At 42.6% G+C, this 25,648-nt stretch overlaps 1 protein-coding gene and 1 non-coding gene across 2 annotated transcripts in view; both read right to left on the bottom strand.

The window, feature by feature from the left end:
* Positions 1–1,429: 1,429 nt before the first annotated feature.
* The window catches only part of ANKDD1B (ankyrin repeat and death domain containing 1B), a 33,405-nt gene continuing 9,186 nt past the window's right edge, over positions 1,430–25,648 (bottom strand). The window contains exons 4-15 of the mRNA XM_059833928.1: positions 22,889–22,987; positions 22,692–22,796; positions 20,814–20,912; positions 19,049–19,147; positions 17,120–17,218; positions 16,122–16,220; positions 14,430–14,528; positions 11,844–11,942; positions 9,049–9,144; positions 2,685–2,883; positions 1,834–1,965; positions 1,430–1,494 (exon numbers count right to left, since the gene is read on the bottom strand). Of these exons, the coding sequence (XP_059689911.1) occupies positions 1,436–1,494; positions 1,834–1,965; positions 2,685–2,883; positions 9,049–9,144; positions 11,844–11,942; positions 14,430–14,528; positions 16,122–16,220; positions 17,120–17,218; positions 19,049–19,147; positions 20,814–20,912; positions 22,692–22,796; positions 22,889–22,987 (1,284 nt within the window). The 3' untranslated portion in view covers positions 1,430–1,435. The remainder of the gene's footprint in view (positions 1,495–1,833; positions 1,966–2,684; positions 2,884–9,048; positions 9,145–11,843; positions 11,943–14,429; positions 14,529–16,121; positions 16,221–17,119; positions 17,219–19,048; positions 19,148–20,813; positions 20,913–22,691; positions 22,797–22,888; positions 22,988–25,648) is intronic.
* Positions 13,747–13,820, bottom strand: TRNAN-GUU (transfer RNA asparagine (anticodon GUU)). The gene has a single exon. It is a non-coding gene; the product is annotated as a tRNA-Asn (tRNA).

Below are 25,648 nucleotides of genomic sequence, written 5' to 3' on the forward strand. Positions count from 1 at the left end.
AGAACTTATTTTATTAAGATAAACACTTTTTATTTAAGGAATCTTTTGCACACTTTTAAATAAAGGATAGAGTGTGATTTTTGTCTGAATATCTTTGTTTAGTTCCAGTGTTACTAACAGCTACTTTCAAGTGAAAATTAAATTTATTTTTGTTACATAAGCAACTAAATGTAGTTGACATGCATATTAATTATATCCTATAACAGCATACTTAAATGAAGAATAACAGGGTGGTAGCTTTCACACCCACGGTGCAACTTGAGCCAGGTGAGGTACTGAGTCCATCAAATTGTTAAACATTCTCATTTTCCAAGCTAATGTTGCAGAACTTGATGCATCATCTGTCAGGATCTGAGAATTTGTGATCTTAGATCCCTAATTCCAAAACCTGAGGATTTACCAGTCTGTTTTCATATTCCTCTAATGCTCTGCAGCTGTGTCGAAATAGGTTGCACACAAGAGGGCATGCAGGCGTAAGACTTAAGACTAAGATACAGATCATCATCTTTTTAGCACAGACAATAAGATTTAGTACAAAATAATGCTAGCTATATATAGATAGACAAGGCAATTAAATTCCTCCATTACATGGTAAAACTATTGATATTTTCTTATAGAGAAGACTACGAAGATAGACATTTTACATTATTTTTCAGATGTGAAATATATTCAATAATGAGAAAACATTTAAATGTGTTCAGCAAGGCACTGCCAAATATTAATTCAAGACATGAACAAGAAATAGGTAAATAATTGCTAAATGTGTTAATTATTAAGTATCAAATCTTTTTTTGAGTATGTATACAAGGTTATGCCATGACAGAAAATTCTGCAGCCAGACACACATGGTTTTAGACATGACATGACATTTCTGTGTATTTTCACTACATAAGTGAAATGCTGAAGAAGAAAGACTTGTCCTAATCCTAGCACTAATTAAACAAGAGAAACGCTCTCTTTGGACAGGAATACTATAATCCTAGCAAGACTTCATAAAAACCTGAATCCCAAATGAGACCTATTTATTTCTGGAAGTGTTGATTTATACACATAATTTTTACTTACTAAATTTAGTTTCTTTCAGGTAGAAAACATCTCATTTACATTTCATGTCAAACACAAAATAGCTTACTTTGCACTTCCAATACAGAATGTTACGCCAGGTGTAGAAATTGTAGGGGGATGGTTCTTGCTTAGCAGTTTAGTCATAAATTACCAGCCAGCCATTCACTCTTAGATTCTTTAAGTCATTGTATAGCAAGCATATGAAAAAGAACTAACCAATATTTCAGGGAGTGCAAGTTCTTTTAGCTTGGAAAAAGTCATACAACTTCAAAATAGGGTTTTGTTTCCAGAAGAGATACTATTTCTATTTGAAAGTCACTTTCCACCTGCCATGTAATTCCATCATATATGCCATGTTTTATTGATGAAGTCATGAAATTGCACATTTTCTGGAGTCTGTGTCAGTGCTACTTGTGGCTCTGATCTTCTCTGTAAAGTAAGAGGAGAAAATGCTTGCTTAACACACTTTTTACAAGGTCAGACTACTCTAACTGAAGGATGGCCAACCACATTATAACCATGTCTGCAGGACAAAGGAGGGAAGCAAAGTTTGCACTTTTATATCTTCCTTTAGAAATCTCAAGTCTCACTTAAGCTCTCTTCCTCAAACAACCTCACCCCTCCAGCAAGGGCAAATTCCCGGAAAGGGAGCATCCCCCAGCTCTGCCACAGTCACAGCTTCCCAGCACTAGCAGGGACCTCAGCACTGCACTGCAGTCTCGCAGAGGACAGTGAAATGTGCTCTGTACACACCACAACACAACTTACCAGCTAAAGGCTGAAATCCTGCTTCCACCAGATCTTCATATATATGCTTGACAGGATTCTGATGAGCCAGCAATATACCATGTAACCAGATGAGCAACATTCTGTTTCCGTGTTCCTTATAACTTTTTTTCCCTATGAAATACACAAAGCATTTGTCTGTTCCATATGCTGCAAAAGGCGTATTTTGTGCCTTGCACTTTTAGAGTTCCAAGTTTTAAACCTACTCATTTACTCTTATTTCCTTTCTCACCTAGAAGCACAATGAAGACTGAGACTTACAAAGGTTAAAAAAATGCAACAAAAATTCTAGTTTTATCCTAAGGCTACTGTAAAGGGGGGGAAAAAGCTAATACATCTTAAAATTAATTTTTTCCTTTCATTTTTGCTCAATATGTGGAAATACACCCTGGAGTAGTAGTAAACAAGTACAATGTGCACTATAAAAATACTGTTTTCCCAGCACTTGAGATGCCTGAAACCAGAAACAGATGTTTCATGGCAGCTGAGAAGACAGAGTGTGAACAAGGTCTTCCTGTGTCATGAGGTTCCGCAGGTCCTCACTTGCAGCGTGACCTGCAAGACCCTTCCATGCTGCTCACTGGTCCTATTTTTGATTTCCAAATTATGAAGGTTCCTTCAGGCCAAGAGGGAGAACAGAAGTGGCCTGTACTTCTATAGCACTGCTTCCCAGGAACCAGGGACAAGGCTTGTATCCGTTCACTGCTCTTTTTTATAGTTCAAAGAAGAGCAGTGGGGCCAGTGTGTACCTGTGATACATAGTTTAGCAAGCAACTCTGCCTTGCATTTTTTTATAGCTTATATATATTGTCTAGCCATTACAATATTGTTACCTGTCCATTGTTCTTCAATAGCTTTAATTTGTTCATCTGTGAACTTCCAGAACAGGGCCAGTTTTTTCCATTCCTGGGGTTTTAACTGGTTGTATGCTAGATTCCACAGGGAGGAACGGATTTGCTTGGTCTGTGTACTATGATCTTGTTTGAAGGACAAGCCGAAGTCTGACCCATCATCACTATGAGCTAGACGTTCCTGAAAAAGAAAGCAGATGATAAATTTTGTAATGAAGCTGGGAACCTTTGCTTAGCGAGCAGTGAACACTGTGTCCTGTACAGCCATGTGTAGCTACTGACAGGTGATTTGCTCAGTGCAGGAAAAGGAACTATGTTTGGCTAATAGAGCTCCTTGAAAGATGTCTTAGCATGGATGGTGTTACTGCATTCTTAATAACAGAACAGAAACAAAGCCCTCCTGTGTCTATTGCTGTGTCTTATTAAGTTAAATACAAAATAAACTACTTCCTTTCTCTGGCACTTGATACAAAATAGCAAGTAACAGCAAGTACTGTGCCAGCACTGCTGTACTCCTTGGCTCTGTCGACTTCTTTGTATGTCATGTTTTGAACGTGGTTGGGTTTCAATCACAGTTATTACTCTTTCCTCTTGCTTCTCAAAGTGCTAACCTCTCCCTGAGAAGAGGGTAGGCACCGCTGGCATTGTGCTTGCTCAGGCTGTTCCTGCCTCTGCCCCATCAGCTCTGCTTGGCTGAAGGAGGGACTAACAGGTCATTTGATGGCAGCATGAGCCACTGGGTTTAGCATGCAGAGCCCATTCAGCAAGGTATCTAACCACCAATGAGCACATGCACATTGAACCTGGATCTAGTTTTACTGCCTGCATAAGCAAAGTCAGACAGATAACCAAAACCACAAGCATTTTACCGTCCAGATTAAACGTGATGTTGCTACTGTATGAATGGCTCACCTGAAACGGGAGCGATGGGATTGCTTCTTGTTTGGGCGCCTCTGCAAAAGTCATGTCTAGCAGTGATTTCAGCCCTAGCTGAGCGGTGCCCACGGAAAAGGCTCATTGCTAGTGTAGGTATACTCAAACGACTTTGATATTTCATTTTGTTTACATGCTAGTCCTGTTTCAAATCGGTCTCCAAAGTGAAAAGTGTCTTCAGGAAGTTGATAACAGGATTACAAAGCAGATACTAAGCAAAAAAATAAATGGCAGCATGCCAGATGAAATTCAGAAAAATACAACAGGATTATTTCCTAACCTTATGAGAGTCTTGCAAGGAAAAAAAAAATCTTAGTTCAATAACTAAGCATTGTCATGTATGTTTGATTCCATTTTTCTGGTGCAGACTTTATTTTATGCTTCCTGACACAGGCAAGGTGAGGTTTAGGACATGCTTCAGGCTCTCCCTAGTTCAGTGTTTCTCTTCTGAGGTTTAAAAACAAAAAGAAACACCAAACCACAAAAAACCCACAAGCAAAGAAACAAAAAAAACCCCCTTTTTTCATGCTCCCTTTGCAGCAGCACAGCTTCTCTTTGCTGCTAATTGTGTGTCTAGGCAATGGCAGGGTGGGACAGTAACAGCAGCCCTCAAATCCAGTCAAAAACAGCCTGAGCAATGATAGGGAAAGGTTGGGTAGAAGCAGTAAATAGAAAAAAGGGCAAATGGAGAGAACAAGATGCACTCACACACATTAGTATCATGCACTTTCTCACAGCAACATGACATTTCCTTTTGTAACTAATGCCTTGTCACAGATGATAAGTCAGCGCAATGTAACAAAAACACAGTTCTTTCTTACAATAATGGTTCAAAATGCTGTAGTTTCCTGTATGGTAACACCACCTGAACTACATCATATTCTGTAAGTGTAAGATACAAGCTGCTTCCAAAGGTTGTGCTCTTAGCTTCAGGTAATGCAATATAAACACTTATATTTCTATTTCCCAACATCTGTGGAGCTCTTGCAGAAAACCATCTGCTTAAACATCTTTTCTTCTCCTCAGGCAATTCAGTAAACAATGCCAAGAGCTTAGAAGTATTACAGGCTCACTGTTGTCAGACTTGTCACGTCTTCTCTGGCAACAGATTACTTCACTTCTAATTCGCCTTTAAGCCAAAAGAAACAATAATGTACCTGACAACTCCTGCAGAACTGACGCAGATCAAATATGCACAACACGGAGTTCATGGAGGTGTTTTTCATGATAATTAATCTAGATCTGTGATTTACCATGACAATGCCCTTCAACAGTGTGTGTCACGGATTTGGACACGCAGGGCTGGCATGGGGTGGTTAAAGACCAGCTGATTCATGTGCCTGCACTCGGGCAGGATCAGTATGGCTGTACCGCCCCGGGAGACACTTGGCTAACCTGGTAAAACAAATACGCCCTAGCAGGAAGCAGGAATGAGAATAAAGTTATAGATTTGTGTGGCAGCAGCAATGAGAGTGCAAGAGCTGACAGTCACAGAATCACAGAATGATAGAGGTTGGAAGTGACTTCTGGAGATCATCTAGTTGAACCCCACCGCCAGTTCACCTAGAGCAGGTTGCACAGAAATGCGTCCAGGCGGGTTTTGAATATCTCCAGAGAAAGAGACTCCACAACCCCTCTGGGCAGCCTGTTCCAGTGCTCCGCCACCCTCAAAGTAAAGAAGTTCGTCCTCATGGACGAACATTTAGATGGAACGTTTAGATGGAACTTTCTATGATCTTGGCCACAAGGGCACATTGCTGGCTCATGGTCATCCTGTTGTCCACCAGGACTCCCAGGCCCCTTTCCACAGAGCTGCTCTCCAGCAGGTCAGCCCCTAACCTGTACTGATGCATGGGGTTATTCTGCCCCAGGTGCAGTACCCTACACTTGCCTTTGTTGAATTTCATAAGGTTCCTCTTTGCCCAACTCTCCAGCCTGTCCAGGTCACGCGGAATGGCAGCGCAGCCTTCTGGTGTGTCAGCCACTCCTCCCTGTTTTGTATCATCAGCAAACTTGCTGAGGGCACATTCTATCCCTTCCTCCAGGTCATCAATTAATATATTGAACAGGACTGGACCCAGTACTGACCCCTGGGGAACATCACTTGTTACAGACCTCCAACTAGACTCTGTACCACTAATCACAACCCTCTGAGCTCTATCAGCCAGTTTTCAATCCACCCCACTGTCAGTTCATCTAACCCATACTTCCTAAGCTTGCCTATGAGGATGATGTGGGAGACGGTGTCAAAAGCCTTGCTGAAGTCAAGGTAGACAACATCCACTGCCCTCCCCTCATCTATCCATCCAGTCATGCCATCGTAGAAGGCTGTCAGATTGGTCAGACATGACTTCCCCTTGGTGAATCCATGTTGACTACTTCTCATAACCTTCTTTTCCTCCAGATGCTTTGAGATGATGCCCAGAATGAGCTGTTCCATCATCTTTCCAGGGATGGAGGTGAGGCTGACTGGCCTGTAGTTTCCTGGGTCTTCCTTCTTGCCCTTTTTGAAGACTGGAGTGACAATGGCTTTCCTCCAGTCCTCAGGCACCTCACCTGTTCTCCAGGACCTTTCAAAGATGGTGGAGAGTGGCCCAGCAATGACTTCTGCCAGCTCCCTCAGCACTCGTGGGTGCATCCCATCAGGACCCATGGACTTGTGGGAGTCCAGTTTACTTAACTGGTCTATAACTTGATCCTCCTCAACCAAGGGAAAGTCTTCCTTCCTCCAGACGTTCTCTGTTACCTCCAAAGTCTGGGACTCCTGAGGGTTGGCCGGAGCAGTAAAGACTGAAGCAAAGAAGGCATTCAGTAACTCCGCCTTCTCTGCATCATCTGTCACAATGGCACCTGTCTCATTCAACAGTGGGCCCACATTTTCTCTAGTTTTCCTTTTGCCTCCCATGTACTTGAAGAAACCCTTCCTGTTGACCTTGACATCCCTTGCCAGGTTTAATTCCAAGGGGGCCTTGGCTTTCCTTGTTTCATCCCTGCATACTCTGACGGCATTCTTGTCATCTTCCCAAGTGGTCAGTCGCTTCTTCCACGTACTGTAAACTTCCTTCTTCCACTTAAGCTTTTTCAGAAGCTCCCTGCTCAACCATGCAGGTCTCTTGCTTCCCTTGCCTGATTTCTTGCTCTTAGGGATACACTGATTCTGAGCTTGGAGGAAGTGGGACTTGAATTATCACCCAGCTCTCTTGAGCCCCCCTACCCTCTAGAGCCCTAACGCATGGGATTTCTCCAAGCATTTCTTGAGGAGATCAAAGTTAGCCCTCCTGAAATCCAAGGCTGCAATCCTACTTGTTGTTTTGTGCACACTGCACATGATCCTAAGCTCTATCTTCTCATGATCGCTACAGCCAAGGCTGCCCCCAACCTTAATGTCCTCCACCAGTCCCTCTTTGTCAGTACTAGGTCCAGTAGTACACCTCTCCTTGTTGGCTCCTCCACCACCTGACTCAAAAAGTTATCATCAGTACACTGGAGGAACCTCCTGGACTGTACGTGCCTGACTGTGTAGCCTTCCCAGCAGACATCAGGGTGACTGAAGTCCCCCATGAGAACCAAGGCCTGTGATTGTGAGGTGACCCTCAGCTCTCTGTAGAAGGCCTCATCAGCTTCCCCATCCTGATCAGGTGGCCTGTAATAAACACACACAACAGTGTCTCTCATACCAGCCCGCCCCTTAATCCTTACCCACAAGCTCTCAACTTGCTCTTCATCCACCCCCAGGGAGAACTCGATACATTCCAGTTGCTCTCTCACATAAAGAGCAACTCCACCACCTCACCTTGCTGGCCTATCTTTCCTGGAAAGAACATAGCCATCCATGACAGTGTTCCAGTCATGTGAGCTATCCCACCATGTCTCAGTAATTGCAATGGCCCTGCAACCGCACACAGATCTCTAATTCTTCCTGTTTATTCCCCATGCTGCGTGCATTGATGTATAAGCATTTCAGAGAGGCAGCTGAGCATGTAATTTTCACCCTTGAGGGGTGGTAGGCCTTTTCGTTCTCAAAAATACTAGCATGCTGCCCCACAAGTGCTGAGTTACTATACCCAGGTGCCTCTCTAGGAAGCCCAGTTACCTCCCTCAGTCAAGTGAATTCCTTTCAGTCCTTTTGCCCCAGTTTGCTAGCTTGGGTGCTCACAGAATCACTTGCTGTACATAAATAAATTGTGTTAACAACTTCCTTCTTGCAGGTTTTACAGTGGATGCTACAAGAGATGTCTTTTACTGCCTCACTAGGACCAGTTTGCGAACAAACAGTGTATTTGAGAGAGCTTGGGGATTTTAAACTGAATTGTGTCAAAACCCAGCAAATTCAATCAGTTCTTAGGGAGCCCACATAAACCTATGGCTCCAAACCAGAAAAACTGAGCAAGCCAATACAAGGCTGATTTGTGGAGCATTAATATGCCCTAAAATGAAGCTTCACCATCCTGTGAAATACCTCCCTTTCATCAAGTGTGTAGGTACAGCAGGTTCTTTGTGGCTCATTGCTGTAACTGTCATTGATGGAACAAATAAAGTTTCTCCAAATTCTAAATGGTCCCAGTTAAGACCCCATGACATGAGACATCCCGAATTTTCAAGACCTGTTTGGGCTAGGTCTGAGTTTCAAGGCACATCTCTGGGCCTCACCAGCAGCCCAGCTCCAAATACTCCTTCAATTTTAAGAGGTACTAAGCTTAGCTTTTCTTGTTCAGACACTTACCACGTATAGAACGTGTACAGATTCATAAGTGACGTGGGATAGTCAACACGGTCCAAAATAATTGTCATCTACACTTTAATACACCTGACCCTCAGCTCTTTAGGGAGGGCCATCACTAAGCAGCCTATGTGTAAATAACAACTAGGGAAAGAAGGTTAGAAATTCAGACAATCTGAGGTCAATATCTAAGCTGTGTCCTTCACACTTGTTGCCTGGTTCTTTCCCATTTAATTTATTGCATTTTATAATTAACACACATAAAACAGAAGAGGGAGCTCCTGGCAAGCAGCTGAGCCCTTACCAGCAAAGGAGTGAACGACACTTGCACTCCATTTTTCAACCACAGATTTTGCTGTACCAAAGGCCACAGGGATCATCGTGGATTCAGGTCATCCCAGCCCTGATGCTGATGGCACAGTTTGAATTTGGGTCAGAATCTCTCTCCACCCCTTTATCTCTGTGTGTAGAGCATGATGCAGGAAAACGTTAAGATCTGCCTGCAATTTTCCAGCTAGTCAGGAATAAAATCTGGATGGGGTAGTGACCTTTCCATTCCCAATCCTAACCTCAATTTACCAAGGCCAGTCTTGCAACCTGCCAAAAGGAACCACCTCAGGCAAAAGGCGCTTCAAGATTGGAATCTTCTTTTCCCTTATAGTTCTCCTCAGCGTAATGAAAGATGTCTCTTACCTCTTTCGTGGCGTAATACCTTTCTGCTTTAATGATCATATCTACAATGAGGGCATGATTGCTCCTTGATGCCACAGCTAGTGCAGTTTTTCCATGCTGAAAGCAGAGATAGTGAATCAGAACATTATCTCATATATATGAGGGTAAGTATATCATAGAAGAATGACAGGAGCTTTGTTTACAAAGCCCCATCACTTTTTTTCGAGAAAACATATTACTACAATTTTATGGCTTCAGGGTAGCTACAATCAAAGTTCTATGCTTTGCATGAGATGTATCCCCTCAGCCCAGAGATGGTCCATTTTTTCCCACACTGAACTCCCCCTAAAGAATTTCTGGTGAGGTACAGCTGCTTTCAGAAACCTCCTGCACTCAGACTGCTACATACGTCATACCAGCTTGCGCTCTTCAGTCACTGCTTCCAAGTTCATTCAAGCCCAGGCATCCACAGGCTGAAAACTGCTACAAATAGAGTTCCTTCCCATGTTATGGTTAAACTGGCATTTCAGATGGATACGCTGGCAAAGTTGGAAACCTCAACTTTAAGGGCAAACCTGCATCTTGTTTTGGATGTTAAGAGAAGCTGGCTCACAGAATGAGAGGAGGGTGTGGGAATGACTTTCTCATGACAGCTGAAGTGAGCACAACTGAAGTTGATGTTTCCTGGGTGGTACAGACAAAGGAATTAAAAGCCTTTGCTTTAATTCCAGCTGCAGAGGACTGCTCAGTATATCTGAACCCCTCTCCGCTATCAGCACTTTGACATAAAGGGATCTCAGTGGCTTTAGAGGGTTGTCTCTGCAATTGTGCAGTTCTCTCTGCAATTGTCTATTTTCAGCAGATTTGCACTGAGTGGAGCTGCCTCAGATTTAAATATTCAGGGTATTCTCCACATATCAAGTGCTAGGCATTCTAGAAATTTAAACCTAAAAGAAGCCAACCCCTTAATTAAATTACAAGGCATTTCAACTCTCCGGCTGTTATGAAGTTCCTCAATATATAACTTTTGAGTTCTAGCTCCTCACTCTGCTCAAGATCACTCTAATTAGCCTGTTTTCAGAAAAGCATCGCATTGGAAGCCAAGGCATTTACATTTCATAAAATCTTTATAGCGTAGACATACTTTATATGTGAAGAGTCCAGGGACCACAAGAGCTCCTTGGGTCCCAGCTCTGGAAAGGTGCTCTGCATTTCGCAGGGAGGCAGAAGCATGGAAAAATGAGGTGTTTCTGGCCTCCTGTGCTACTGCAGACACTGCTGGCATCCTGCGTGTACACGTAGCACAGCAGTCTTGCACACAGGGAGCACTCTCTGCATTACCTATCACAACCAACGACAATTATATCTGCAGATGGGAGGAAGGAAGAGCTTCCGAGAGAGCATTTCCTCAGCTGTAACAGCCTGCAACTTGTGCAGGTGCATAACGTGCTCTAGAGACTGAGGACTCTTGCTGCCAGGGGACAGAGGCCAGGAAAACACTCTGCAATCGAAGCAGGCTCCCCTTTTTCCTGCCTGCTGTTCAGTAAGGACAGGAACATTTTTGGCATCTCAGCACCAATTCAGTTCAAAGAGGGCTGTACTTGTGAATGTTCCCAGCGGTGGCATGGCCTCAGGCAAGGGAAAAGCTACTCTAAGAAATAAAACCAATGCAGAAAGGTGTCAAAACTTGTGCTGGCACAGAGCCATATTCTCATAACATGCCCTGAACTCTGTCAACACTGCTGTAATTCCGTGGCACCATCCAGCTGAAAGGCTTGCAGGTGCTTAAGGTCAAAGAAGGCACTACAAAGTAATCTTCTGTGCCTGCCCTTGGAATACAAATAGGTAGAGACAATTTTGCAGTGGCCAAGGCACTGTCTAAAGTAGACAAGATTTCACTCTAGGTTAGCCCGTATGAGAACTGCAGCTCTCCAGCTAGTGTAGGCATGACTCTGAATGGGAAGGCTTAACTGCAATGCAGCATCTTACCTCAGCCTCCCAAAATACAACTGTGTCACCTGCACTCAGAGCCCCAAGCCTCATGTCAGGCTAGGGAAAAAAGAGATGATCCTGGTCCATAAAACTTTACTCCTCATCAGGACAGTTTTAGGCATGAAAATTACTTTTTTAAATTACTAAAGAGCTAGATTTTGCTCATGATAAACATCATATCTGTCATAGTGGTAACAGTATAAAAAGGGAAGCTCAATCTTGCAGTAATTTAGTAAAATCTCTAAAAACTGGATTTGGTACTCTGTCCTTTCAAAAGCACTTCCCCAGAGGCTGTTCCAGCCATTACCATTCTTGCCACAGTTTTTCCAGGCTGAATATCAGCAACAGGGTCTAAGCACCCACCTGAATGGATCTGGGACGGCTTCTTGGGGACACGGCACTGTTATTTCCAGATGGCCCATAGTGCTAAAGGGCAAACTCACCATCGCTGCAATTAGTGCAGCTGGCAGTACCTGTGCCTCTCCTGGCAATGAACCTGGCTGTGGGTGCACAGTAACAACAGCCACAGGCTGTTTTCTACTCCATAAGCCTAGTCCTTCTTTCCATCAGAGGTCTCTGGCAGCAGGGTTTAGCCTTCAAACTACGGAACTTTGAAGTTTTACAGTTCTTCACTAAAACCATTTCAGATATCTGCAAGCTGCAGGTACAGCAATATTAAAAGGAGACTTCCTTTATAACAACTAACAGTGAGCTTTACCTAGGAAAGACGACTGGCAACAAGTGCTTCCTGCATCCTGGGAAGAAGGTTACAAAACAAAAAATAAAATCACATAATCCTTGCATGGGTGAGGAATGCAATCTACCTTATCCAAGGTCTTGAGATCGCAGCCTGCCTTCAGCAGCACTTCCACCAGCTCCACATTGCCAAGATCAGCTGCCAGATGTAGAGGGGTTTCCTGCCTCTGGAATTAATGGCACCAAATAAATACAATAAGCCAAACTCCCTCTCAGAAGCAGAGTGCTCACAGTCGGAATCTAAAGAAGATTCACAACAAGAGACAGCCTTGGCTAGAAAACACCGCACAGAATGAGATCATTTAACTTTTGAGTGATCTAACCGCCAGTTTTGTTTTAGGCAAATGAGAACATCTGGGATCTCCACAGGAAAACCAGGCAGGAGTTCCAGCTGGCTCAGGAGAAAGCTGCTGTCATGCCCCTCTAATGTACTGTAACCTAACGAGGTCTCTCTCTTCTCTCTTAAAACAAGGTGTTTTGGACAGAGTGCTTCATGCAACTGCCAACCCCCACTCACACTATCCTCTTGAGTAACCTTTTCCCTGCTGAAATTCATGCAAAGACAACTGGACATCCTTAATTTTCAACAGCACATTGTGCCACAGTCCACAACAGGGTTTGTTAGCCAGCCCTGCCCCAAAACAGTGATATGTAGCTGAAGTCTACCTGCTCCCTGATGGGTTCAGTGAACCTTAAACCACACGCACACAAAAAAAAAGGAGGGGAAAAAAAAAGCATTAAACAAAACCAAACCATTAACAAGAAGTACAGCTAAAGGGGCATTCAGCTTCAAGTCTAATCTTCGGGTCTGAAATGAGGCTTGTGTACTCTCTACACAGCTGCGTGTACCCAAATAAAAAGTATTTATTTCTTTATCCTTCCACAGAATATTAGAATAAGAAATTCCAAATGTCTGTGGGTGTAATGCAGCAGCAAGTAAGATACGTTTTCATTTGTGGGAACCCTGCATATCTGGACATGTCCCTTAGCATGTTTCATGTGACACAGCATCCTTTTAAGTGTCCACATGGGTGACTTCAAAACAGGAGACCTTCCCAGCTTCCCTTTGTGTGCTCCTTGATCAGGAGACCCTCTTTCTCTTTTGAGGGCACTGGACGGCAGCTCAGAAAGCATGAGCCAGGCCCCAACACAGCATTAGAAGTCACTGTGTTTCATCTGGGCAGGCAAGGCTCCCCTTTTTCAAATGGTGTACCAATTACCTGGGACTACCTGCCTGTTCAGGTGTGAAATCTGAAGATATTGGAGGCAGTAACAGCCCCAGGCACCTGCCCAACTCCTCCCACACACCCTGCCACCCAAGGATCCACCACCTCCGGGCACATTCCTGTCTGGCATTCCCAATTAGCTGTTCAACCTTATGAACAATAATCAAAATCAACTCATGACACACAGCAGTATGAACAGTCTGTTTACACAAGGATATTCAAGGAACTGAGAGGCCGTTACAAGAGGGTGGGAGAGACCTGTCCTGGAGGAGAAGGGGTAGGTGCCATTTGTTCCTCCCTCCACAAAGCATGTCTCTAAGGCGAAAAGGGGAAAGGTGTAATTGCTGATTCTCTCCATGAGATGGTTCTCTGAGTACCCAGATAGCAGCAGCGTAGGGCCTTGAGCCTACCAGATTAGGCTTAAGGCCAGTGCTTTTATCATGGCTCTCCCAGGCAAAGCAAAACAAAGTGTTACACAACACAGCCAAATGACCATGAAAATGGTCATTAACAATTATAGGAGGTTTTGTACAGCAAAAAAGGGATGAAGCAAGCCAGCACCAAAGTATATATGTTGGCACACATCACATGGCTTTCCACAGAGGGTATCCAGTACCTGAGGGGATTAGCGGTGGTGGAGGTGGTCTACAATGAACTAGCCTACAAGTAACCAGGTCTCCAAAGACCACTGGCACCAAGCAGAGGCCAAATAATCCTGGTAATGGTGGGGAAAAACAGATGCTGGCGTCCCCGGGTGGGCTTGAACCACCAACCTTTCGGTTAACAGCCGAATGCGCTAACCGATTGCGCCACAGAGACCTGTGACTTTCTTGCTTGGTGGGATGTTGTGTCCTGTGGAGCATCACTTTGGTCAGCTCTGGTCATCTGCTTGGTTGTGTGTGTCCCCCAGTTCCCTGTGCACCCCCAGTCTATTCACTGGAGGGGCAGAGTGTGAAACAGAGACAGCCTTGGTGCTGTGCAAACACTGTTCAGCAACAGCTAAAACACCGGTGCCTTACCACTGCTGTTTTGGTCACAAATCTAAAACACAGCACCATAGGGACTGCTATGAAAAAAAATTAACTCCATCCCAGCCAAGTGACAGTCTGCGCTGGCTTTCCCTCTGAGATCAATACCATTGAGACATTTCTGTCATTTATTATGCATTAACACTACAACAATAAATGAATCCAAATATTTTCTGAGTATATAGCATTTTGCTATCCTTATCTTGCACAACCAATACTAGCACAGCACGTACTAGTGACTAATACATATGTACACATACAAAAAGATAAGGAGGGAACTGCCTCTTCCTTCCTATTCTTTTGTACCCTGAGCTCGTAAGGAAAAAAAAAATATTTCAAGCAAAATCCACATAATCTCCTCTTTACCAGTGAAGTTATGTTAATTCCCAGTTTTTCTTACATGATTTAAGGAGTTTATATCATGATTGGCATCCAAGAGGCTTTTTACCACCGGTAGATGATTACTGATGACTGCTAAATGGAGAGGGGAATTCTTCTGCTGTGAAGGGAAAATGATAAACTATTATGCTTGGGTACATTATTAGAAGTTCATTCAAACAAGAAAGAGGTTCGTCTTAAAATCCACCCCTTGCAAAGGTGATATGGTCTAGCAGAGGTTCAAGATGGCAGAAAACACACCTTGAGGTGCAGAGTTATGCCAGAGATGGCAGCCTGCTCCTGCTCCTGCAACACCTACAGCAACAGGTAAACACAGTTGAGAAACCTGGAAATGTTGAGTGCACAGGGTGCGTATCAGCGTTACCCCTTAGGAATGCGGCAAGGCACTCTTCTTACATGTTCACACCTGGGATGTGCTGCTACCATTCACCAACAATAGAGGGGTTAGGGTAATGTTTCTGTTCCTCAGAAAATTGGGTCTGCCCTTAGTTGAATAGGCTGGAGACAAATCAATTCTATATTGGGTAAACAGATGTCAAAATCTGCTTTCCAGTAATAAACTCTTGTCACACAGTGCTGCTGGAAATACTCTTCATACTAAATTGACTTGCTGTCATATTTATAAAAAGCAAATCACAGCTAGAAAGAAATTAAGGTTTTTTTATTTGAGTGATTATTCATGAAAATAAGTGGGGCGGAGGTCCAACACCAGTCACAATCCAACCATTAGATTGGCAAGATCACTTTGCATGTTGAACATGTGACTCATCAGTTCCTTGTTAAATACAGCTAAAAAATAATTCCACAACAGTGTCATTCACCAGTGCCAGGCACCAGTTCATTAGTGTCTTTATAAACCACAGCCTTTTCTTCAGGGCAACAGAAAAATAAAGCAAGCTCTTAAGCAAGGCTGCACTGGAAATGTTGCCAAAACCTAAGTTACATTTTTATGAGTTACTTCTGTTACAGAAAGCCAATGAGACCAAGCAGCACAACAACTGCCTGATCTTTAAAATAAATCATTTCAAGACCATCATAAATTGTTCTTCCTTGATAAGATTACACAACAGGACAGTGATCACGGCAGATAAGTCACGAAGCCCAGACTCTATTTTCATCCTGCGCTGTAGAAGTGGAAAATAATTTTCTATTCAGAGAAAATCTCAGATGTAGCAAAAATTGTAGTATCTAAATTGAGACCAGATTTGAATATTAGGAATACCTCTTTCTTTTTAAACCCCAAAGAATGGTGGCATGCAGACTTTGAAGGCATATGCTTTGAGTGCAGAGGGTGAAAGCACTGAAGTGTTTGTTTACCTTTTATTTACCTTTATTCAAAATCAGTTACAAGTGTTATCTCTTTGCCCATGACAAGATGGAGTGGCACACAGGGATGTCTGCATTACTGCTGCTTAGTTCAAGGATTGTACTTTGCTCATCTTCTCATAATGCCCAGTCCTTGGCTTAGCCTGGCCACTTCTACACTGCACTGCACCAGTCTGTCCAGGCACTGACTGGGTTCAGCATATTGCTAACCAACATCCATAAACCACGTAATAACGTATATAGTTTAAAAAAAAAAAAAAAAAAAGGAACTAGTCAGTCTCATTCAGCTGTCTGTATTCCCAAGGAAGGATATAAAAGACAGTACATGCTGAACAACAGCAGAACAGTTATACCGATATAAACTCACCTCAGGTTTAGGGACCAGGTCAATATTCTTATCAAGAAGAAAAGTGACCAAGGACAGATATCTCTTCTGAATTGCAATCTGCAAAGCACTGCTATTGTTCTGAAAGAAATGGGATGGACAGCAAAAACTTACATTTTTGTTGCTGGAAAAACAACACTAAAGAGAGCTATCAATACTGGATAATCTTTCATTTAAATTTGTGTTCTTATCACCTCCCAAAAAACCCTTCCCTTTGATAAAAAGATATAAAATCAAGTGGATCAGCAGTTAGTGTGATGTGTTTTTGTGAATTCTGAAGGAACTTCCCATCTTTACTATATCACAACAAACATGCTAAAACTACCAGTATTCGATAGTCCTTTTCAATCTCTCTTACAGAAGAGATAAATCAGCATTGTCAGCTACCCTTCACCATCAACGATGACAAAGCCAACATGTCTCCCAGTCTGTTAGTTCAGTTTGACCTTTAACAAGCAAGTACAGTCACATTAACAAACTTCCAAAAATAAATCAACAGAAAAATTTCACTTAGTGATTCTCCTAAAACAATCTCTCAGCATGCTGGAATCATAAACTTCTCACAGCAGGCAAGCCAAGGCCATTCAACAGGTGTGAGCTGGACTGAAGTCCAGGAACCAGATGTGGAGAACAGGTTTGTCATCGGTTCAGTGATATATGCTACCAAAAAGGAGGATTTTCAATTACCCTAGCTGGTTACATATCCTAGTCATATGTTTTACTATTGGACATAGAGTACATAAAATTTGACAGTACTCTGTCAAACAGATCTATGCTATACTTCTTCCACATCAGTTTTATTCTGTTAGCACTCTCTACATTCCCAATTCTATTTTATGAATTAATTTATTTTTTTACCATTTCATAAAAATAAGCAGACTAAACACACTGTTAGTACACACAGAAAAGAGAATATAAGGTCCTTCCCACAGCCCAGGATGTCCCAGTACTGGTGTGCTGGAGGAATACTGTGTACATACTTGAGTTAAAACATCGATGTCACTCCCTGCTTCCAGTAAGAGTTCAGCACATTTTTCATGACCTCCTTCAACAGACAAGTAAAACGGAGTTTCTCCATTCTAGACAAATAGAGAAAACATCTGTTCCATTTTAAGCCACATGTGTGTGGCTGTGACACAAAACAGGTTAGCTCAATCAGACTCATCCATCTCAATAGAAAAGGGAAGATGGTCACAAGAGAACACAACCTGAATGCTCCTAAATTAATACCTAAAAGAAATGGCAACTCACCAACACTTAAGTGACAGATGACATTTATGTGGATAGATGTACGGTAAGGTTCACGATACAGATAACTATTTCATAAATATTAATCGTGCTCTTTTCAAAGAAGATTGCTTAGCAACAGGCACAAAAACAAAGACAGTGGGTAGCAATTGCTGCCATTCAACACCGCTAGTATGCTAGCACATACCACAAGTACCAATTTCCGTCAGTCCAACGCCATGGATTTTTGACGAATTCCCAACTCTAGTGCTAGTTATAAGGAGCACTTTGAGCAGAAATAATCCTGTTGCATATTTATTTCAAATCTTCTCACCCCAAAAAAGTCTCCATGTCTCCACAGAAAGTCTCTAAAATAAAGTTTCGTCAGCTGCACAATGATCTAATCCCTGCTTCTCAACTCCTAAAATACACAGAGGTTTACTGAAAGTTACTCTAGTATTTCAGCATTCACAGAAGCATCAATAAAACCTGATTTTTCTTTGCTTAACCTCCTGTCACCATTATTCTGGTAAACTTAATACAGTCTAGAGCTTTGCTCATGCTGGGGAAAAAGAGACCTCTTTATCCACAGACCAAAACATCTCCAGCTGGACAGGAAGGTCACACCATTAGCCATGGCAAGGCAGGGACACAAGCAGGACAAGTTTTGTGTGCAGAAGCAACATTGTTAGACAAGGCTTGGAAACACAAGGGCTTCACAATTCAAAGGGGCTCGTGTGCCTCAAAGCTTGCATAGCTGGAAATAACAGACAAGTTGGATAAGAGAGAACCTTCAATCCATAAATCTGTTGCTGATTAAGGAAGAGGAGAGCCTTTGCCTAGGAGTGGGTGTCCCTTACTCATTTCGCCCACTGGGCCAGCAGAACGGACTGTCAACCACATGGCAGGTTCCTGCAACGGGCATGCCGGCCCACAACACAGTGAATTAACTTCTCCAGTTTGTTCCAGCTGCCCCACAGAAGAAGCAGAAGACACAAGGACACTTTGCAAAGCAGGAATGCTGAGTTGAGTAGTTAGTGTGCATTCCCCTCCTCCACCCCTACTTTAAGCCTTAAAATTAAGCTCATGAGTGCATCAACTCAGGGATACAACCTTCACAGCTAATATGCAATTTATGAATACATTGGCTGAGCTCACCAACACTAATCCAGGAACGAAAAAGTGGATAGGCAGTGTCTGCAGCCAGTTCTGTGCAGTCAACTGAGATCAGATGAATAAGGTACAGCCCTGAGACCTCTTTGCTGAGGTACCTGCAATGGTATGTGCTGGGTATGCATGTTGAACTGGCACAGTGAATAGCCTGAAAAGCACCAGAGATGATAAAAAGAATGGGAACATGTGGCCAGAAATGTTGGAGGACAGGAACAAAGGTGGAGGTTAGGCCCTCCTCTGTTTCCTTCTACCAGTAGTTATGCAAGGGCATGCAAGATGGAGAGGAGGCCATTGTGTGAGGAACAGAGGACAGAGGAAGAGACACTGAAGGAGTTAATGGAGCTGAATTTATTGGAGGAGGAACAACAGAACAGGATGCAAAGGTACTAGAAAGGCAGCAGAACTAATGAAGTCTACTCAGTGCAACGCTTATTCCTTTAAAATGTTATTTTTGGGTTGATTTTTCAAATTTCTAACAACTTCTATTTCAGCAATTTCTGTGTCCTTACCTGATTGAGATCGTTTATTTCCTCCCACTGTTCAAGCAGAATTTCTACAACTTTGCTGTGACCATTTTTGGCTGCTAGATGCAATGCTGTGTTTCCCTCCTTGAAATTAAAATGTCACATAAGATGGTATTTTAATACCCAGAATAAAGTTGAAACATTAGGTAAAAACAACATGCAATTAAACACAAAGCCTTTGGTCTTTCCATCTCTCTCTTACATACAAGGAAAAGGAGGCAGATCCACACAGCGTGTTCCAAGATTCAGACTAATCCGAAAGGAACCTTTTCATATGTATGCAGACATGACCTTGGTCTAGTTGGTTGTCTCATATTCTGAAAACTGCAGTGTATTACCAGTGAAAAAGACATAAAATTCTAACTCCTAAAGAATGAATCAGAAGAAAATTTTGGGCACTCTTTCCTACGAGGATGGGGACATCAAGCCCCCAAAAGCACTGATTCAAAGATAAATGGCGAAAACCTAGGTAGGTATATATACTCCTGTAGTGGGTTTGATGCCAACGTCTAAATCTTCAACTCTCTTCACCATCAGTACAATTCCTCACTAGCTAATTAGGAAAAAAAAACCAGTACACCAACAAGCAAATAAAAACAAAAAGCAAGTTAGATGGCTATCAGGAAGAGCAGTAGCTTTTGAGCTAAAAGGCAATGCTGGCACAAGAACAAGTATAAAACTGGCTAGAAACAAACTGAAGCTGGAAATTAGGAGAAGGATCCTAACCCTCAGAGAAATGAGCAGAACAGCTTTTCACTCAGAGCACTGCAGAGGTGGAGGGGCAGAAAATCCAAAGACATTTTAGGAAAAGGTATATTTGTTTATTGATGCTTACAGTGTGATTGCTTTCAGTGACCCATGAGATAAGTTCCTGTCCTGGCTTCTTACCTACTTGCTCTTTAGGATCACAGCATTTGCCTCCCATCACTGCTGCTTTACATGTTCACCCTGCTAGATGTCTGGATCAACAGTGTTATTTAACTGCTGCTGATAAACTACTTAGCACATCAGAGCTTGAGGTTGCACTGAAGCTTTTTAAGTATCACCAGAATACAAAAAACAAAACAAAACAAAGCATAACTTCCTGGGTACTTGTTTACATAGTTCTATAAATGCAGTAGCTGACCATTTTACAATTTTTAATGTATTTATCCTTGCAGTGCTTCGGATGCAGAGAAACACTGACATGCTCATGAAGTAAGGAGTAAGAAAATTTAAGGGCAGACTTTGAAAGTTATTTAGACACCTTAAAATGCAGTGTCAAAAGGAAACTCAATCAGATTGAAGTGTTTAGGCACTTCTGAAAAATCTCCATGGGTGTTTATTTGCATTCTGAAGTATTTAAACAACTTTGAAAAATTAGTCATGCGGAACTTAGCAGTGACGCACAGACACAGCCAAGAGGAGAGGAAAACTGGGAAACACAATCTCCCAGTACAGTTGCTGGCACCTTAATCACCAGACCTTCCCACTTCTCCCAACAGACAGCATATGCTAGTTTTGCCTCACATGAATTATTAATGCATATGGAAAAGTCTCCTGGCAATAAGACCAGAAGTTCCACTGCCCTCCCTTGATTACTGAAAAATCATCATCCTTGCATATTTATTGGTCCAATATATATCACTGTCAGCATCGTTATATCTGCTCAGCTTATTCATATCGCTTGGGTATGTAGTAACTGCACTGAAACAAAGCAACCTTTCACAAGCACATTTTAGTTGTAGTTCTGTGGAAAAGAAAACTTTACCTTATCTTTTTCAGATGTAAACAGCTTCAGAGTAATCAAATTGTTTATCATGTCAACATGGCCTTTTTCAGATGCCAGAAGAAATGGCTTTTTACCTTTCTAGAAAACAATTATGGAAAGAAACACAGTGTTATTGAAAGCGAAAATACTTTGCTTCCAGTTACTAGATACATACGCATAGGCATACTATGTATGTTCTGCATAAAAATTTATATATCATATAACTGAGTAAATCAACAAAAGTAGATATCTACAAGAAGAGTAAGAATTTAAAAAAAGATAAAGTATTTACTTAGTGTAAAAAAACAGACTATGCATCTTGCATAACCTGAAAAAAAAATTTGACAACTGTTCAGAAATAGTAATGAGGTAGAAAATGTGCTCAAAATATTTAATTCTTAACTATTCTCAGTATGAAACTATTTACAGAAAGAACTGTTTCATTAAAAGTCTGAGGATGCTCAGAAACAGGCAGTAAAGAAGTTACAAGATTTATTTCCATGGCGTAACACGTTTGATCTGAATTCTGCAAACACAGGCCAGAACAACCATATCTCAGAAGTTTTATCCAGGAGGCCTGAATTTAGTACTGTACATTGTGGGGTTTTATGGATGGCGGTTAAATTACAAAAACTTTTCCAACTGTTTGCAACTCAACTGCAGAAAGTTATCTTGACATAAAACCATACCACTGGTCAGACAGTGAGGCCATCTAACCAGTTAGGTAGACAGCCTCACTACCTGATAGGGGCCTATATTAAATGTCTAAGAAAAAAAATGCAAGCAGCTAACAGATAATTATGAAATAACCTCAACATAAAGAAGATTCTTCTTCACCTTTCCTTTCCCAAGGCCTAAACCACAAAGGTTTGTTTTGTTAAATTAACTCTGTTTTGTGAGCCTTGTCATGTGTAGAAAGAATTCAGAATTTGCACCATTGGGACTTGAAAAAAAGGATAGGGGAGCTTTCTTCTTTTGGTGACAGATCCCACAGGAATAAATTTTCTCATGTAAAGATAAAATATCCTACTTAAGCTAAGTAAGCCTTCAAAGCAAGATCCCAACATTCTGGGTAGAAAAAATAAAAACACAGCAAACGTGATGAGGACAAGGCCCTGGCACTGTTAAAAAGTTGGTGCAGTGATGGCTGCACATATAGTTTTATGTTCTATGTTGGCGAAATATGCCTGTGTTGGCCATAACTGGCAGGTTTTGGTAAGGGCAGGGGGCTGCAGGGGTGAGCTGTGTGGGAAGAGGTCAGAGACTGCCCTGTGCTGGTCACAGCCATTTCCAGCTGGCTCCACAACAGACAAAACTGACCCAGTACGTGTCAGCACTCAACCCACCAGAGGAGCACATGATACCTCTGTGAAAACATATTTAAGAAAGGGTGGTCACTGCTATGGGGAGGATGCACAAGGGGAGATACAGGAGGAGGCATGAGAGGACGCAAGGGACAAGACACAGGAGGATGTACACCCGCAGGCTGACTGCAGTCCATGGAAGAACCCTTGCTGGAGCGGAGGAATAGAGTAAGAAACAAAGAGCGGAAAACAAAGGAAACCACTGTGGACTGACCCCAACTTCCTCTGCCTCCCATCGTCTCACCAGAGGGACTGAGCATCATGTGCAGCTAAAGTAAGGAGAGCAGGGGAGGAGAGGTGCCTGGAGTTCAGCTGAGACAGGCAAAGAGGGAGGAAAGGCATTTTCCCTGAGTGCTTGTCTGGCTGTTTGTCTTACTTGCTTCTCAATACCCAAATCAGTAATTAAAAGTTTATATAACTGGCAATAAATTAAAATTACTCAAGTCAAGATTGCTTGGCCCACAACAGATGCTTCATGACATCAAAGAAATAAACAGAAAGAAACATACTCTACCCCATCAGGCTTGTTCAAGTCATTCAGATGAAGATCTTGGAGAAAATAATCAACTATTCTAACGCTGTTGTTCTGAGCTGCAAAGTGCAGTACATTCATTCCTTCCTGAAAAACCATAAGCAACTCTGTAAGAACAAGTTTGATTTTTTTCCAATATAAACATGTTTAGAGTTGGTAAAAATTTGTCACCAACAAACCTCATTCTTAGCCTTTTGATCAGCGCCTGCTTTAACTAATTTACGCATTATATCCAGATTTCCAGTCCAAGCTGCAAGATGAATCACCGTCAGGCCATGCTTCAAATAAAATGATAAAGGCAGAAATTACCACCAAAATACCTCATCCCAAGTTTCTTTAAATCTTCTTGATTAATTCAGTGTATGAGTGGGTTCTGCTCTGCAGGGTCTTAGAAAATCAGTAATAACACCTGGCAGTGGGTGTGGGATTTATCTCACTTAAATTAAGCTAAATATCATGCATCAAGACCTAGCTAAATGTTCAGGCTGCCCCTCTTCTTGACGGAAGGTCTAGCATCTCCAGAGAAGGACTGATCCTTTTTTAAGATGGGGGTATTAAATAATACCTGGAAATGACTCCCTCTCTCCAGAAACAATGTAGATAGCTAGCACTGGGTGTGGTGGATGACATTTCAGGTGATGATATGTAATGACTGTATTTTCATGAGTCACCATAATTTTCCAGTTAGCCCTCTTTTTAAGGTTTTCCCAAGTTCTCTAAAAAGTTATTCTCTTATAGGAAAAAAAACCCCTGTTGTTAACTTCTTAGAGACAAAAGGAACAGAGATAAGGAACTTCCAGACAGTGTCTCCTGTCTTGGCCACAGATCTCTCTAGCTTTTCCACATCTCTTCCTCAATTTGTGTATACTGTGTCCAGGTGCAGCATCATAAATCATGGCTCATTGTGCTAAGTACTGTGTAAACACAAGACATTTATACTCCACCATAAAAGCAATTGGCCTAAGAGATGGAGTCAGAGAAACCTAAAAGAAGCAAGAGCGATCAAGGCAGTTCCTTAGCACTTACAACCCTTCCCCAGTTTCTCCTCTGTAAACGAGGAGTAAACAGCTTGACTCCCATTTCTAATGGAGAACAGGAACAGTTTTTATGCATGTTGGTGTAACACTTCAAACAGCAGGATGCTTGCTGTGACAGGGACTTCAGGATACTATTCGCAAACTATTCACTGAATAACAAAACAGTTCAGGCTGGAAGAGGCCTCTGGAAGTCACGCTTCTATGGCCTCCTGCTCAAAGCATCTCCCACTGGATCAGGTTGCTCAGGACCTTCTCCTGTCAAGTTCTGAATAGCCTAAAGATCGAGAGACCACAAACTCTCTGGAAAATCTGTTCCAGTGTTTGACCACTCTGACAGTGAATTTTTTTCTCCTTGTACCTAATTGGGACTTCCTGTGTTGCAATTTGTGTCCATTGCCTCTTGTTCTGTCACTGTGCACCTCTGAGAAGAGTCTATCTTGGTTTTCTCTGCATTTTCCTCTTACGTACCTGTAGACAGCCATAAGGTCTCCGCCTTACCATTCTCCTCCCAAGGCTGAGAAGATCCAGCTCTCTCAGCACCTCCTCATACACCATGTGCCCCAGTCCTAATCATCCTAGGGGCTCTGCACCGGACTCGCTCCAGCTTATCAAGTCCTTTCCTGTATTGGGGAGCCCCAAAGTGGGCAGAGCAAGCAGAAATTGCAGTGGAAAACAGTGAAGGGCAATATGGAACATGCATCTGGTGTGCAGGCTACAAGAATAAAGCTGGGCTTGGGCAAAATTTGTGACTGTGGCTCAAAAGTCTGCCCTGAAAAACCTTCCCAACTATGACCAAGGAGAAAAAGTAACCGATAGCCTCATACAATGAGAAGACTAGCCAGGTGGATGAGGGGAGAGAAGTGAATGTTTATCTCAACTTCCATAACAGTTTTGACACTGTCCCCCATGATATCGTTGTAGACAAACTGATGAAGTATAGGCGTAGACAAACAGATATACCAAGGTGTACTGAAAGCCAGCTGAACTGCCAGGCTCGAAGTGTTCTGATCAGCAGCACAAAGTACAGCTGGAGACAAATCACTAGGAATGCACGCTAGGCATTGATCCTGGGTCCAGTACTGTTTAACATCAACGACCTGAACAATGGGGCAGAGTGCACCCAGAGCAAATTTACAGATGATAGTAAATCGGGAGCAGTAGCTGATGGACCAGATTGGTGTGCTGCCACCCAGAGGGACCTTGATAAGCTGGAAAAATGGGCTGACATGAACCTCCTTAAATTCAACAAGGGGAATGCAAAGTACTGCACCTGGGGGCCAACTGTCTGGAAAGCAGCTTGGCAGAGAAGGACCTGGGGCTCCTGGTGGACACTAAGTTGAACATGAGCCAGCAACGTGCCCTTGCAGCACACAAGGCAAAGGGTATCCTGGGCTGCATAAGGAAGAGCACTGCCACCTGGTCAAGGCAGGCAATCCTTCCCCTCTACTCTCTGGTGAGACACACCTGGACTACTGTGTTGAGTTCTTCCCAGTATAGGAGAAACATGGACATACTGCAGAGAGTCCAACAAAGGACCACAAAGATAATTAAGGGACGTCCAACATACGAGGAGAGGTTGAGAGACCTGGGACTGTTCAGCCAAAGAAGACTGAGGTGGATCTTATCTTTGTGTATAAATACCTGATGGAAGGGAGAAGAAAAGATGCAGCCAGACTCTTCTCAGTGGTGTCCAGTGACAGGGAAAGAGGCAGTGGGCACACACTGAAGTACAGGAAGATTCACTTAAACGTAAGAAAAAACTTTTTTACTCTAAGGATGATTAAACACTGTAATCAATTGCCCAGAGAGGTTATGAGGTCTCCATCCTTGGAGATAATCAGAACCCTGGACTGGACACAGCTCTAAGCAACCGGCTTTTTGTGACCGTGGTATGAGCAGGAG

This window comes from Gavia stellata, chromosome Z (genome assembly GCF_030936135.1).
Source record: "Gavia stellata isolate bGavSte3 chromosome Z, bGavSte3.hap2, whole genome shotgun sequence".
In the NCBI taxonomy this organism is placed as follows: domain Eukaryota; kingdom Metazoa; phylum Chordata; class Aves; order Gaviiformes; family Gaviidae; genus Gavia; species Gavia stellata.